The sequence below is a fragment of the Alosa sapidissima genome, chromosome 12 (genome assembly GCF_018492685.1).
Source record: "Alosa sapidissima isolate fAloSap1 chromosome 12, fAloSap1.pri, whole genome shotgun sequence".
Classification (NCBI taxonomy): Eukaryota; Metazoa; Chordata; class Actinopteri; order Clupeiformes; family Clupeidae; genus Alosa; species Alosa sapidissima.
Genome location: NC_055968.1, coordinates 25,009,899 through 25,022,475, shown reverse-complemented (window position 1 = coordinate 25,022,475; position 12,577 = coordinate 25,009,899). Strand labels below are relative to the sequence as shown.

The following is a 12,577-nucleotide window of genomic DNA, read 5'->3' as shown; positions in this document are numbered from 1 at the left end:
TATCGACAGTATTCGATGACCTCGAGAAACGGAGATCTATGTAAGAAATCGCCAGAGATTTCCTTTAACAGTGGTGTCTGGTGTCCCAGACCCACTTCCCTCCACACTCATGATGGGGTTTTCTACCAACAAATACCAACAAATTCTTGGGTCACTCCTCTTTGTTGCTTTGGCCATTTATGATCCGATCAGCAACGTATCACAACAAAATGCAAACCCTTGATGAGGGCACCAACAAATACCAATAAGTAAAAGTTTATGATCAGCAACATGCACAACTCTAGCATCAACATCTGTCACTCTGACAATACTGACCATGTACTGTACAACCCCAAAACAGAAAAAGTTGGGACGTTGTGTAAAATGTGAATAAAAACAGAATGTAATAATATGCAAATCTCTTAAACTCATATTTAGTTCCAAAAAGGACACAGACAACATATGAAATGTTTACAAATTACAAATTTGACTATTTCATGAAAATATATGTTCATTTTGAATTTGATACCAGCAACATGTTTCAAAAAAAGTTGTGACGGGGGTAACAAAATGCTCGAAAAGTTGTGTAATGATAAGGAAAACAAAAGGAAGAATGTTTCACAACTAATTAGGGAACTGGGAACACGATTGGGTATGAAGATGAGCATCCCAGAGAGGCAGGGTCTCTTAGAAGTGCATCACTCTGAGTAAACCTGTGTGCACAAATGATGAAACAATGTCATTTTAATGCTTCTTAACATGAAATTGTGACGTATTTAGGGAGTTCATAATCTACAGGACATAATATTATTAAAACATTCAGAGAATCCAGAGAAATCTTTGCAAACAAGGGAAATAACTGAAAAACAAATTGGATGGCCGTGGTCTTTTGGACCTCAGATGGCACTGCATCAACACCAGACCTGTTTCCAGACCTGTCATTGTATGGGCTCAGGAAAACCTCTGATAACCATTGTCTATGTGCCCAGTTTGATACTCAATTCAAAAACTGCAGGCAAAACTGTAACAGCTAAAATTGTATTGAGACATGATACAGAAAATACCACCCTCTTATCTGGGCCTGAGCTTGTTTAAAATGGACTGAGGTAACATGGAAAAAGGTCCTGTGGTTAGACCAATCAAAGTTTGCCATTCTTTTTGAAAATCATGGTCTCATCTGGGCTAAAGAGGAGAGGGCCTATCCAAGTATCCAACCTATCCAACTTGTCTTAGGGATCAGTTCGAAACCCAACATCTATGACGGTGTGAAGGAGCATTAATGCCTACAGCATGGGCATCTTGCACATTTGGCAAAGCACAATCAATTCTGAATGATGTATTCAGGTTATGAGCAACATATACTGCCATCCAGGCAATGTCTATTCCAGGGACGACCTTGAATACTTCAGGAAAACAATGCCAAAATGAATTCTGCACATATTTAAATAGTATTTCTCCATAGAGGAAGAGTCCAGGTGCTAAGATGGCCTGTCTGCAGTCCAGATTTGTCAAATTAGGTGCATAATGGAATGGAAAGCATGACTAAGAATACACCATACTGTTGAGCAACTGAAATCCTAAATCCTATTTCATTATCAAAACTGTAGCGAATGGTCTCCTCAGTTCCTAAACATTTACAATATTGTGTTAAATGAAGAGGTGAAGCAGCACAGTGGTAAACATGCTCCCGTCCCAACTTTTTTTGAAACATGTTGCTGGCATCAAATTCAAAATGAACATATACTTTCCATGAAATAGTCCACATTTTCATTTTCAACATTTGATATGTTGTCTATGTCCTTTTTGTTGCTAAATATGGGTTTACAAGACTTGCATATTATGACATTCTGTTTTTATTTGCATTTTACACAACGTCCCAACTTTTTCTGTTTTGGGGTTGTACATGTACACAAGTAAAACAATGCAATGTACATAGAACCTTTATGCTAACTATCTTGTCAATGTAAAAAACACGATTGTGCTGATTTTTATCTAATCTAGTCTAAAGATTTTTTTGGTAAACATGGAGATGTCTTTGTTTGATGATGGTAAATGCACACCTTGTTAGGTGCTCACGATGGTAGATAAAGACTTGAAATTAGACATGGAGATGTCAACACGGTTAAAGAAATGTCTCTCTCTTCCAGGTTGACCCAGGTAATACAGGGAGGGTAGGGCCTACAGAAGCAGCCCTGTTCCTGAAGAAGTCTGGGCTTCCGGACATGACGCTGGGAAAGGTGGGTACTGAACGGATCGTGGGGATAATACATCACTTTGTAGTTAATGTAACTGTGTGTGTGTGTGTGTGTGTGTGTGTGTGTGTGTGTGTGTGTGTGTGTGTGTATGTATGTATGTATGTATGTATATATATATATATATATATATATATATATATATATATATATATATATATATACACAGCAGGGGAAATAAGTATTGAACGCGCCAACATTTTTTTTCAGTAAGTATACTTCCAGGGAGGTTATTTGCATGAAATTTTCACCAGACATTAGTATTAACTCAGGTTACCCACACACATAAAAATCCAACCATTAAAGTCCATAAGTAGAGTTATGTGAGAGAGTAAGAGTAATTATCCCTCCTATCTGTAGAATTTAATATAAGCTGGGTTAGCACATGTTGATGTCACAGGTGTCATAGAAGAAAAATTTCATGATCCCAAGACCTTCGCAACCTTATTGTTGCAAAACATATCTGGAACTGGTTACACATGCATTTAAAAACATCAGAATCTTCCAGTAGGCAGCATTGGGGCCATTATTTGCAAGTGGAAGGAACATCACTGCATCATCAACCGGCAATGCACAGGATCTCCTCCCAAGATTTCTGACCAGGGAGTCAGAAGAATAGTCAGAAGAGAAGCCCAAGAGCCAAGGACCACTTGGAGAAAGCTCCAGAAAAACTTGGAGGCAGCAGGTACAATTGTTACAGAGAAAATCATAGGTAATGCACTCCACCTCCATGGCCTCTATGCACGCGCACCCCACACAACGCCATTGCTGAAGAAAAACACGTCGAAGCTCGTTTTAAGTTTGCTACACAACATTTGGACAAGCCTATGAAATACTGAGAGAATGTAGTCTGGTCAGGAGAGAGCAAAATTGAAATTTTTGGATGTCATACTACACACCATGTTTGGAGGAGAAATGGCACTGTACATCACCCTAAAAATACCATACCAACAGTGAGGTTTGGAGGTGGAGGCATCATGGTGTGGGGCTGTTTGTCATCTCACTTCATACAGTTGAAAGAATGATGAATGGAGTCATTTTTTTCCGGGAGAATCTTGCCATTCACCAGGATGATGAGGATGAGACGTGGGTAGACCTTCCAGCAGGACAACGATCCAAAGCATACAGCAAAGGAAACTCAATTAGTTTCAGAGAAAGGAAATCAAGGCCCTGACTTAAATCCAATTGAACAGTTCTGGAAAGAACTAAAGATCAGGATTCATAAGAGGGACCCCTGGAATTCCGGATTTAAAAACCCCTGCTCTGTGTGTGTGTGTGTGTGTGTGTGTGTGTGTGTATACTTTGCATATATTTTTATCTGCCAAAAGTACAAAAGGTTGACTTACTAAATCTGTTCCCAGATCTGGGATTTAGCTGATCCAGATGGGAAAGGATTCTTAGACAAACAGGTAGGAAAAAAGAAATCTATTATTAATATATATATTTTTTCATTTCTGTTGTTGCTGTGTGGCTAAACATTTATTTCTTGTGCAGGGATTTTATGTTGCTTTGCGGTTGGTAGCATGTGCACAGAGCGGCCAAGAAGTCAGTCTGACAAGTTTCAACCTCACAGTCCCTCCTCCTAAATTTGTGAGTAATTCTATGCGTAATTTCTCAAGACTGTTGAAGGCTAGAAAATAACAATACTATTTGTGTCATCACCTGCTAGCACTGTGGTCAATTGATATAGCTGATATATATTACATTACAACATGGTAAACAGTTTAAGCTTTTTAAAGCTATTTTATTTGCTACATTTTAATGTATATAACAAATAATGAATAAACTAGTATGGACACTTATGTTGTATTTCTGTATTATGCATTTATTCTTTGGCAGAAGGACACAAGCAGTCCATCACTCACTACAGTTTCAAGTTCAAGTGAGAGCCATTGGATAGTGAGGGTGAGTAACTTTATTTGTACGAAATGATGTGTGCATAACAGTTGGCTAGTGTTAGTGTTCTGGCCTCCCTGCAGAACCCCCTCACTGATTCTTTTTGTTTTTCGTCTATAGCCCGAAGAAAAGAGTAAGTTTGATGGCATATTTGAAAGCCTCGCGCCAGTAAATGGACTCCTTTCTGGAGAGAAAGTAAAGCCTGTTCTTATGAACTCAAAACTACCTCTGGACGTGCTGGGAAAGGTACAGAATTATACTTTAGAGCATTGTATGCTGATATATTTGATATGTTTTGTGATATATTGTTATCATTCCAGACAATGAAAAATATATGTTACTAAAAAACATATGTCATCTTATTATTAATCAAGGTTTGGGACCTAAGTGACATTGATAAAGATGGACACCTGGACAGAGAGGAATTTGCAGTGGTAAGATTTACAAATATACAGCATATTCAACATTTGACTTACAGTGATCAACTTTTCTTGACATGTCCACCTTCAAGCCATAATGGCATTGCTATCATCTCTAGAAGCCATTCCTGAATGACTGAATGACTAAATCAGGGGTGTCAAACTCATATTAGGCAGTGGGCCGGATTTGTTGAAATGAGACATATACTGCTCTTTCTTTCTTGAAATACCCTACCTTCCATGTCAGTTTTTCTGTTTTTTATAGATATATAGTATATGGCTATGCCAACTTCATGTAATATTTTTCCTTTTCTGCATCATGCTAGGTTTATTTAATTGATCATATCATACAGATATAGCTTATTACACATAGTCCATGACAACTGGCTGTGTATATCTACTTTATTCCTTTCCAACCCAAAAAATATGGGGGGATCGTATGTGGCCCCTGAGCCTTATGTTTAACACCCCTGGTGTAAATAATAAAATGTTTTCATGAATAAGACGTCCTTGTGTAAGTGTCTTGTGTTCTCTGTTTCGTAGGCCATGCACCTAGTGTACCGAGCCCTTGAGAAGGAGCCTGTGCCCTCGGTCCTGCCCTCCACCCTCATCCCCCCCTCTAAGAGGAAGAAGTCGGTCAGCTCTCTGCCCGGAACCGTACCCGGGCTACCCGCCAGCCCCCCACCGCCCAAAGACAGCCTGCGATCCACGCCCTCCCACGGAAGCATGAACTCACTCAACAGTGCGGGCAGCCTCTCCCCCAAGCACTCTCTCAAGTCCTCACAGGTACTCTAGAGCATGTTTGCAACAGGCAACTCATTGGTTTGCCCTGTTTTTTATGTAATTTGTGAAATTTTGTCAAATTTGAAGATCAGATCATGTAGTAAATACTCAATGCTGGAATGTGGTATTGTTTTTCTCTGTATCTCTGGATTATTCCACCAAACTCCTATCTCATCCTCTGTTGTGGTTGTAAGGTGTCCATCTATCTTCCTTAAAGGGACACCAGGCAAGCTTGATGCTTTTTCTCTATGAAACTCCCCCTTGCTCGGTCTGAAGCTCTTTTCCTTTTCTTTGCATCTTCCGTCAAGGGTTTTCGCTGCTTCTTCACTAGCTCTGCCATTATACACACGTTTGCAACAATCGCTAGAGTTTCGTTAGCCTGCCTCTGTGCTGTATGCAGGATGTAAACTGATCCTGCTTCGGTCGGCGGGTAGGATACACCGACCTTCAAGTGGGATATTCTTCTTACAGGCAGTAGGGGCGGGCGAGAGAGTCTTTATTCTTCATTGTAATGAGTCATTTAACCATATACCAACTTACGAAGATGATTAATTAACACGAAAACGTTGCCTGGTGTCCCTTTAAAAGAGTAGTGCACGTTTTCTGATTGTGCAATGTTGTTGTTGCAAACAGCACTCATTGAACTGGGTGGTCCCGACCACAGACAGAGGCCGCTACGACGACATCTTCCTGAAAACTGACGGTGACCTTGACGGGTTTGTGAGTGGCCTGGAGGTCAAAGACATCTTCATGCAGTCAGGACTCCCTCAGAACATTCTGGCACATATATGGTGAGACTGCATTTTCATAAGAGATAATGGGCTGCTATATAGGTGGTGATATAATTTTTACTTCTATTTCAAGTTTACTATCAGGTTATAGAGTAAATGTTTGTAGGTTATTGTTAAGGTCAAGTGTAGTATCACAATAAACTGGAAAATGTGCGTGGAAAACTAATGTTTCTTAATTCATCTGCCATTAAAATGGCCTCTGTACATTTAGTAACACAGCTAGCCATCTGTGATAGGCTTGGATTAACTCATGTTTATGGTTTGTGCATGTGGAAGAATTACAGCCAGTCAGTGTCCTCTCACAAATGACTCCTTCAACATGTTCAGTAAGCCCAATAACTAACCCACACCAGGTAGTTAGAGAAGTGAGTGATGTTGAGAGATGTTCACCCATGAACACTCACTGAATACCACAGACTTGATGTGTGAGGGCTCCTTGTTAAATCCCTTTCTGTTTCACCACCCTTTTGTATACTTGTTCTGAGTATACACTAGAATGGGAGCAGGCTGTAATCAATCTTTTTTTCAAAGTGCTATAGTAACAGAAAACCAGAAAAAAACTGCACTTTGCAGAAACTGATTTCAGTGTAGTTCCCTCTTCTGTGCACTTGTTTACTTGACTTGTCCAGTATTCAGGATTGCTCTTTTGAGAAGAACAAACACATTTCTGTGGCCACCACCATGGCTCAATTAGCGAACTTGGAAACATGAGAACAGCAGGTTACTTGAAGTCTGTGTTTCTGTCCACAGGGCTTTAGCAGACACTCGGCAGATGGGGAAGTTGACCCGCGAGCAGTTTGCCTTGGCCATGCACTTCATCCAACAGAAAGTCAGTAAGGGCGTTGACCCTCCTCAAGCTCTCAGCGCTGAGATGATTCCGCCGTCGGAGCGAGGCACTCCTGTACCGGTGTGTGCCATAGAACCTGGCAGCTCTGTTAAGCTTTTTGACGGTTCAAATCTGAATCAGGTGAACAGCTGGGCATTGTGTAGCTTTTGAAAAGGAAGTAAATGTTTTGTTTGTTTTAGTTTCTTGTTGTAAATAGCAGACTGGGCTCACCTGTCCTTCCAGCCATTTCACTTCCCAGAAAGACCTTCTGTGCTTATTTTATGTTCTCTTTTCTGCAAAATGCCATCTCTCCATTTCCCTGCAGAGTCTTTCTGGATACATGACACCGGTGGGATCTGAAATGGCTGCCCTGTCAGAGATGCGGCGTGTAAGTCAATTAATCTTGTTTGTGTGGGCTGTCACTTTGTTGATGTCATCAGCTAGACCCACCTTTTTTTTCTTTCATTTTTTACCATATTGCCTAATGTGATAAGATTTATTTTAAGGTTATCATTTTAAAATGCATTTGCCTCTTTTGTAGTCTGCTGATAAATATTTTGAAGTAAGCTCACTTTCAGCCATGGAATATGGAATGTGTTCACTGTTTTGAAATTCCACTCATCTTTCATCTGAGTGTTAGGCCAGTGAGATCTAAACAGCGCGAGTGGAACGCAATCTTAAGAGAAACCCTCTCTCTTCTCTATTTTAATTTTACTGCTGCTGATGCGCTGGGTTGTGTCACTGTTATCAGGCAATAATGTTCAAGTTATGGGTATGTAAATGACAACTGAAAACAAACCAACCAACCAACAAATGCTTTTTGTGGCTCATTAGCTGAGGCCCCCTTGTTGTTTTTTTTCTGAAAAGCATTTGTGCCAAAAGCCAGAGTGGGCACTCTGTGACCCTTGGCTGTGTGCTCTCCTGCCCTCCCGGTGTATGGTGTAGTGGGGGATGAAGACTGCAGCCCTGTGTGCACTGTGTGCATCTCCCTCCTCCTGTGTGCTGCTGGCACCCGTGTGTGTTACCCCCCCCCCCCCCCCCCCCCCCCCACACACACCGACCCCTTCTCTATTTTTTGTCTATTTTTTCTCTCTCCTTTTTTGGGTGGTGTATGTCCTGGGTCCTGGTGTTGGGCGGTGCTGCTCCTGTCTCTGGTCTCAGTGTCTTCCTCCTCCTCCTCCTCTTCCTCGTCCTCCTCATCCTCATCCTCTTTCTCTTTCTCTTCCCATTCACAGGACAGCTCCAGCTCGGTAGGGTCAGGTGAATTCACAGGCATCAAAGAGCTGGACGATATCAGTCAGGAGATTGCCCAACTACAAAGGTACGTCTTTCACTTTCACACTTTCATTTGTAAACACAGCAGGTTTGGTTTCAGAGTATTATTTAATATACACCACTATTTTGTGGTGATGCCATGTCCTTTTGTAAAATTTCTACCTTGGACACTTGGCTATTTTACCATGTAAGGATATGGTTGTAACAGACTTACTTTATATATATTTTCAGAACATAAATACATTGCACTCACTTACATGAAATTAGTGCATGCATAGCACAATTTTGTTTTTAAGGTTTTTTTGTTTATTTTCAAGTTATTGATGACATAAACACATTTCTTTTTTGTCTCTGCTTCATACACACTACTCTTATTTTCACACACTAGAGGGCACTCAAGTTTCAATTGTATAGTTCCCTCTGTTTTCCTGATGTGCAGAGATTGACCAGAAAATACTTTTCCGCCCATGTCACATGCAGTATCAGATGTAAAGACTAGTATATAATATGTATATTCACTTATATTGTTATTTTGATATGAGCATATGAGGTCACCCATTTCCAGAAAACAGAAGCGTATCCATTCTTATGTGTTCAGATGCCTCCTCCTGTTGCTGTCTCTGTGTGTGTTTTTGTTTTGAGTTTGCTTATTTTGGCCCAAAGTGAGTGTGCTCCTTTCAAAACAGTTGCCTTGTAGAGTGCTGGTGATAAAATGCACACCTCCAAGGATAGCTAGGATGCAATTCATGAAAATTGGGCACTTCTGGAAAAGTTTTTGATTTTTGGCAGGGTGTTAGGTATAGGCTTAAGGTTTTCAAAAATCCATGGATACAAGTTGGGTGGCCCCCCTAGTCGCAGTTATCCATAAAATCCAAAATGGCCCCCGCCGAAAAGAGAAAAGGTTATAGCTCAGCTTCCTTTAGTCTTAAATTGTTGTATAAGGTATTTTCTCTACTTTGTTTGATACAAGGAATACAATTTTGATATGTTCTGCTTATTTTAAGTCCATTTCCATGTAGTATTATTGCCATATTTAGCTCATAAACTGTCAATATCTGAAAAAGTCACATTGAAATACTCAGGTCCCTAGACCCATATTTTTACCTCCAAGGTATGCTTTTCTTTGTTGATTGGACAGGTCACTGTCACTATAGTGTCAAAAATCACATGTTGTGGGGGGGCGCTGTGGCACAACAGGCTACAGCGCTCATACCATATACGGGTCCAAGTGCCCACAGGGACCCAGGTTCGAATCCGACCTGCGGTCATGTCCCGGTCCCACCCCATCTCTCTCCTCCACTTCCTGTCTCACTCTTCACTTTCCTATACAAATAAAGGCAAAAAGCCCAAAAAATATACTTAAAAAAAAATCAAAAGGACCATTGTTGAGGCCTTAAATAAGCACAATTTCAGAACTATGCCACAGTGAAAAGTTATATTAGGCTTTTCACTATGTTAAGGATCAATATTACATTTTAGTCAAATAACACAAAAAAAATACACTGCACTCTTTAAATACTTAAACATCATGTATTATTCAAAGAATGTTGGTTTCACTCTTCATTATTACAGCCTCCCTCACACAATGTGGTACAGCAAAGTCCAGCTCAGTGGCACTTACAGTTGCCCATACAGGCAACCACACAGCCACAGTTGAGGAGGAGTGAGCATCCCTTGCTGGCATCTTCCAGAACTGTCCAATATGGCACCCAGACTTTGGTTCTGTCATTCCATTCCCAACCCCACTCACTGGGGTCTGGAATCTCTGGAGTTTTGGAGAGGGACTAACCTGACTCCGCCAGATGGATTGCTTCGTATTTGCTCCGCATATCCATCTGGGAACTTTCCGTTGGAGAGCATTTGGAAAAGGGGCGAAAATACTGGTTAGCTGATTGGATAAAGCATCTGTCTATCACCACCTATGTTGGTCGGTCCAAATCAACCAATCAGATAAACGAAGCATTCTTCTAATGCCATCTTTTAACATACAAGTTAGATAAGTAGCTAACGTTAACGTTTTTAAACTTACTATTTGTATGTGACATGAACCTCATCAACGACAATCCCCCACCAAGTTTTTTATGGTAGGCTACACGTCTGAAGAAAGCATATTCCTTCTCGTTAAGTAACTAAGATTCAGTGCTACCAAACACTAACTTGAATTGGCCGTGGAGGATGTCTGTGTCCTTCATTCCTCCCAGCTACATTGCAGAGACTCCTAGCTTCCCCAGGAATACTAAAATATATTCGGATAAAACTTCAGCTCATCTCATCCGTGGAAGTCGCCATGTTGTTTAGATTGAACGCTAGCTTCTCGTTGCGTAACGCCTAAACCCGCCTAAAAACCAACGCTGATTGGACGTTCGTTGGGCGAACTGCTCCAAATTTTCTTTATCGGAGAGATGCCAGACTGATCTGCGAGTGAAAATCTGAAACTCGCAAGATCAGGATGGTCTCACGAGGCTAGAGTGGGACTGCTTCCAGACAAAAGCTGCAGCGTGCAGGGCACACTTTCCATGCTGGAATAAGGCATGATGGGTCAGGGGGAATTGAATCCAGGGAAGAACATATCAAAATTGGATTCCTTGTATCAAACAAAGTAGAGAAAATACATTATACAACAATTTAAGACTAAAGGAAGCTGAGATATAACCTTTTCTCTTTTCGGCGGGGGCCATTTTGGATTTTATGGATAACTGCCACTAGGGGGGCCACCCCAACTTGTATCCATGGATTTTTTTAAAACCTTAGGCCTATACCTAACACCCTGCCAAAAATCAAAAACGTATCCAGAAGTGCCCAATCTTCATGATTTTTCACATATTCCTTCCCAGCTAGGAAGAGACAGGGAACAGAAGAGATTTTGGTGGTGGATGAGGTTTTTGTTGGTGGTCTCCTTTTGTTGGTTTTTCTCCTCAAGCCCCCCCTCTCTCTCTCCGTCTCCCCCATCTGACCTCTGCGGTCCTCTGTGGCGCTCCTTGATCGTGTGTATTTTATCAATATGTTGTCTTCACCACTTACTCCTCATGCTGCATCAGCACACTTGCTTTTACACACTGGGAGACGCTCAGGTAATCCCTTTACTATGGACGTCACACTTTTCTGTTTGGCTTCTGTTTTCATTCTGTTTCTGTCTCTTCTTTTTGGTTTGGTTTGGTTTGGTTTTGTGTGTGGAGGAGGCAAGAATGGGAGACTATGATTGTGCAAGTGTTGGAAGCAGAATGAATTGCTCTTGCTGCCTTTATTTTTCTCAGAGAGAAGTACACTCTGGAGCAGGAGATCAGGGAGACAGAGGAGGCCATCAGGCATAAGACCACTGAGGTTCAGGTGAGAACACTGCATTCCTTCTACACACAAAACAGGCCTAGACTGTTACCTGAGTTATGTAGTTCTTAGGCGGGGATCACATCAGCCAGTGGCAAGTGGCAGCGGCAAGCGTAACGCAACGCTCAGACCATAATAAGTTTTATCTCGTTCCTAAGCAACACAAACGGTTTGTCAATTGAATACGCTCGCGTTACGCTTTGAAAGTTGAACCTAGTTCAACGCTCAGCTTGTTCAATGCTAGCGTTACGCCAGCGTTGCCACCGTTCCGCTGCCGAACCATGGAGAACAATAGGAAACCTGCCGCTTGCCGCTGGCCAATATGATCCCCGCCTTATAGTAATTGTGATTGATGATTACAGCGATTGTTTATGATTTAGTGATCAGAGACCAGAATTTAGTGATCAGAGACCAGAATTTTGGAGAGTGTTGGAACTAGAGTGTTGAAGAATACTTTTAAGTACTTTTGTTTGTATTGATTGAAGTTGCCCATGAGTGTGTTTGCATTACATATGTATGTGTGTGTGTGTGTGTGTGTGTGTGTGTGTGTATATGTGTCCCAGGAGATGCAGAACGACCTGGACCGCGAGACGTGCAGCCTGCAGGAGCTGGAGGCCCAGAAGCAGGACGCTCAGGACCGTCTGGAGGAGATGGACCAGCAGAAGGCCAAGCTGGAAGACATGCTCAATGACGTGCGACAGAAGTGCCAGGAGGAGTCTCAGATGGTGAGGCTGGCAGCTTGGCGTAATGGCTGCCGTTACCTTAACGTGTCCAACACTGTGATGTTTCTAGTTGGTTTTCAAGCTTTGGATGACTAACAAAAAAACTTTAGGATTGATTTGATTCACTTAGTAATGAAATGATTATGTAGCATGTGCATCTGTGTATTTATGAGCGCATCTAATATCCAGGATGCTAACGTAATATCCCAACTGTGTTATCAATAAAGACCTTAAACGTCAAGAGGCTAATTCTGACCCAGGTCCTATTTTATTGTTAATCTCCACCTCGTTCGCTTCTCCTCTGTGTTCT

General features: G+C 41.5%; 1 protein-coding gene across 13 annotated transcripts in view; it reads left to right on the top strand.

Moving 5' to 3' along the window:
• Positions 1-12,577, top strand: part of eps15l1a (epidermal growth factor receptor pathway substrate 15-like 1a) — a 42,739-nt gene that overhangs the window by 2,094 nt on the left and 28,068 nt on the right. For 9 of the 13 annotated variants that reach the window (XM_042111664.1, XM_042111660.1, XM_042111666.1 and 6 more), the window contains exons 3-15: positions 2,127-2,216; positions 3,593-3,640; positions 3,726-3,821; positions 4,071-4,136; positions 4,248-4,373; positions 4,502-4,561; positions 5,090-5,332; positions 5,963-6,120; positions 6,871-7,087; positions 7,272-7,334; positions 8,182-8,267; positions 11,476-11,548; positions 12,109-12,270. In XM_042111664.1, coding sequence (XP_041967598.1) covers positions 2,127-2,216; positions 3,593-3,640; positions 3,726-3,821; positions 4,071-4,136; positions 4,248-4,373; positions 4,502-4,561; positions 5,090-5,332; positions 5,963-6,120; positions 6,871-7,087; positions 7,272-7,334; positions 8,182-8,267; positions 11,476-11,548; positions 12,109-12,270 — 1,488 coding nt within the window. The remainder of the gene's footprint in view (positions 1-2,126; positions 2,217-3,592; positions 3,641-3,725; positions 3,822-4,070; positions 4,137-4,247; positions 4,374-4,501; positions 4,562-5,089; positions 5,333-5,962; positions 6,121-6,870; positions 7,088-7,271; positions 7,335-8,181; positions 8,268-11,475; positions 11,549-12,108; positions 12,271-12,577) is intronic. The other 4 variants (XM_042111667.1, XM_042111671.1, XM_042111665.1 and 1 more) reach the window with 2 other exon arrangements.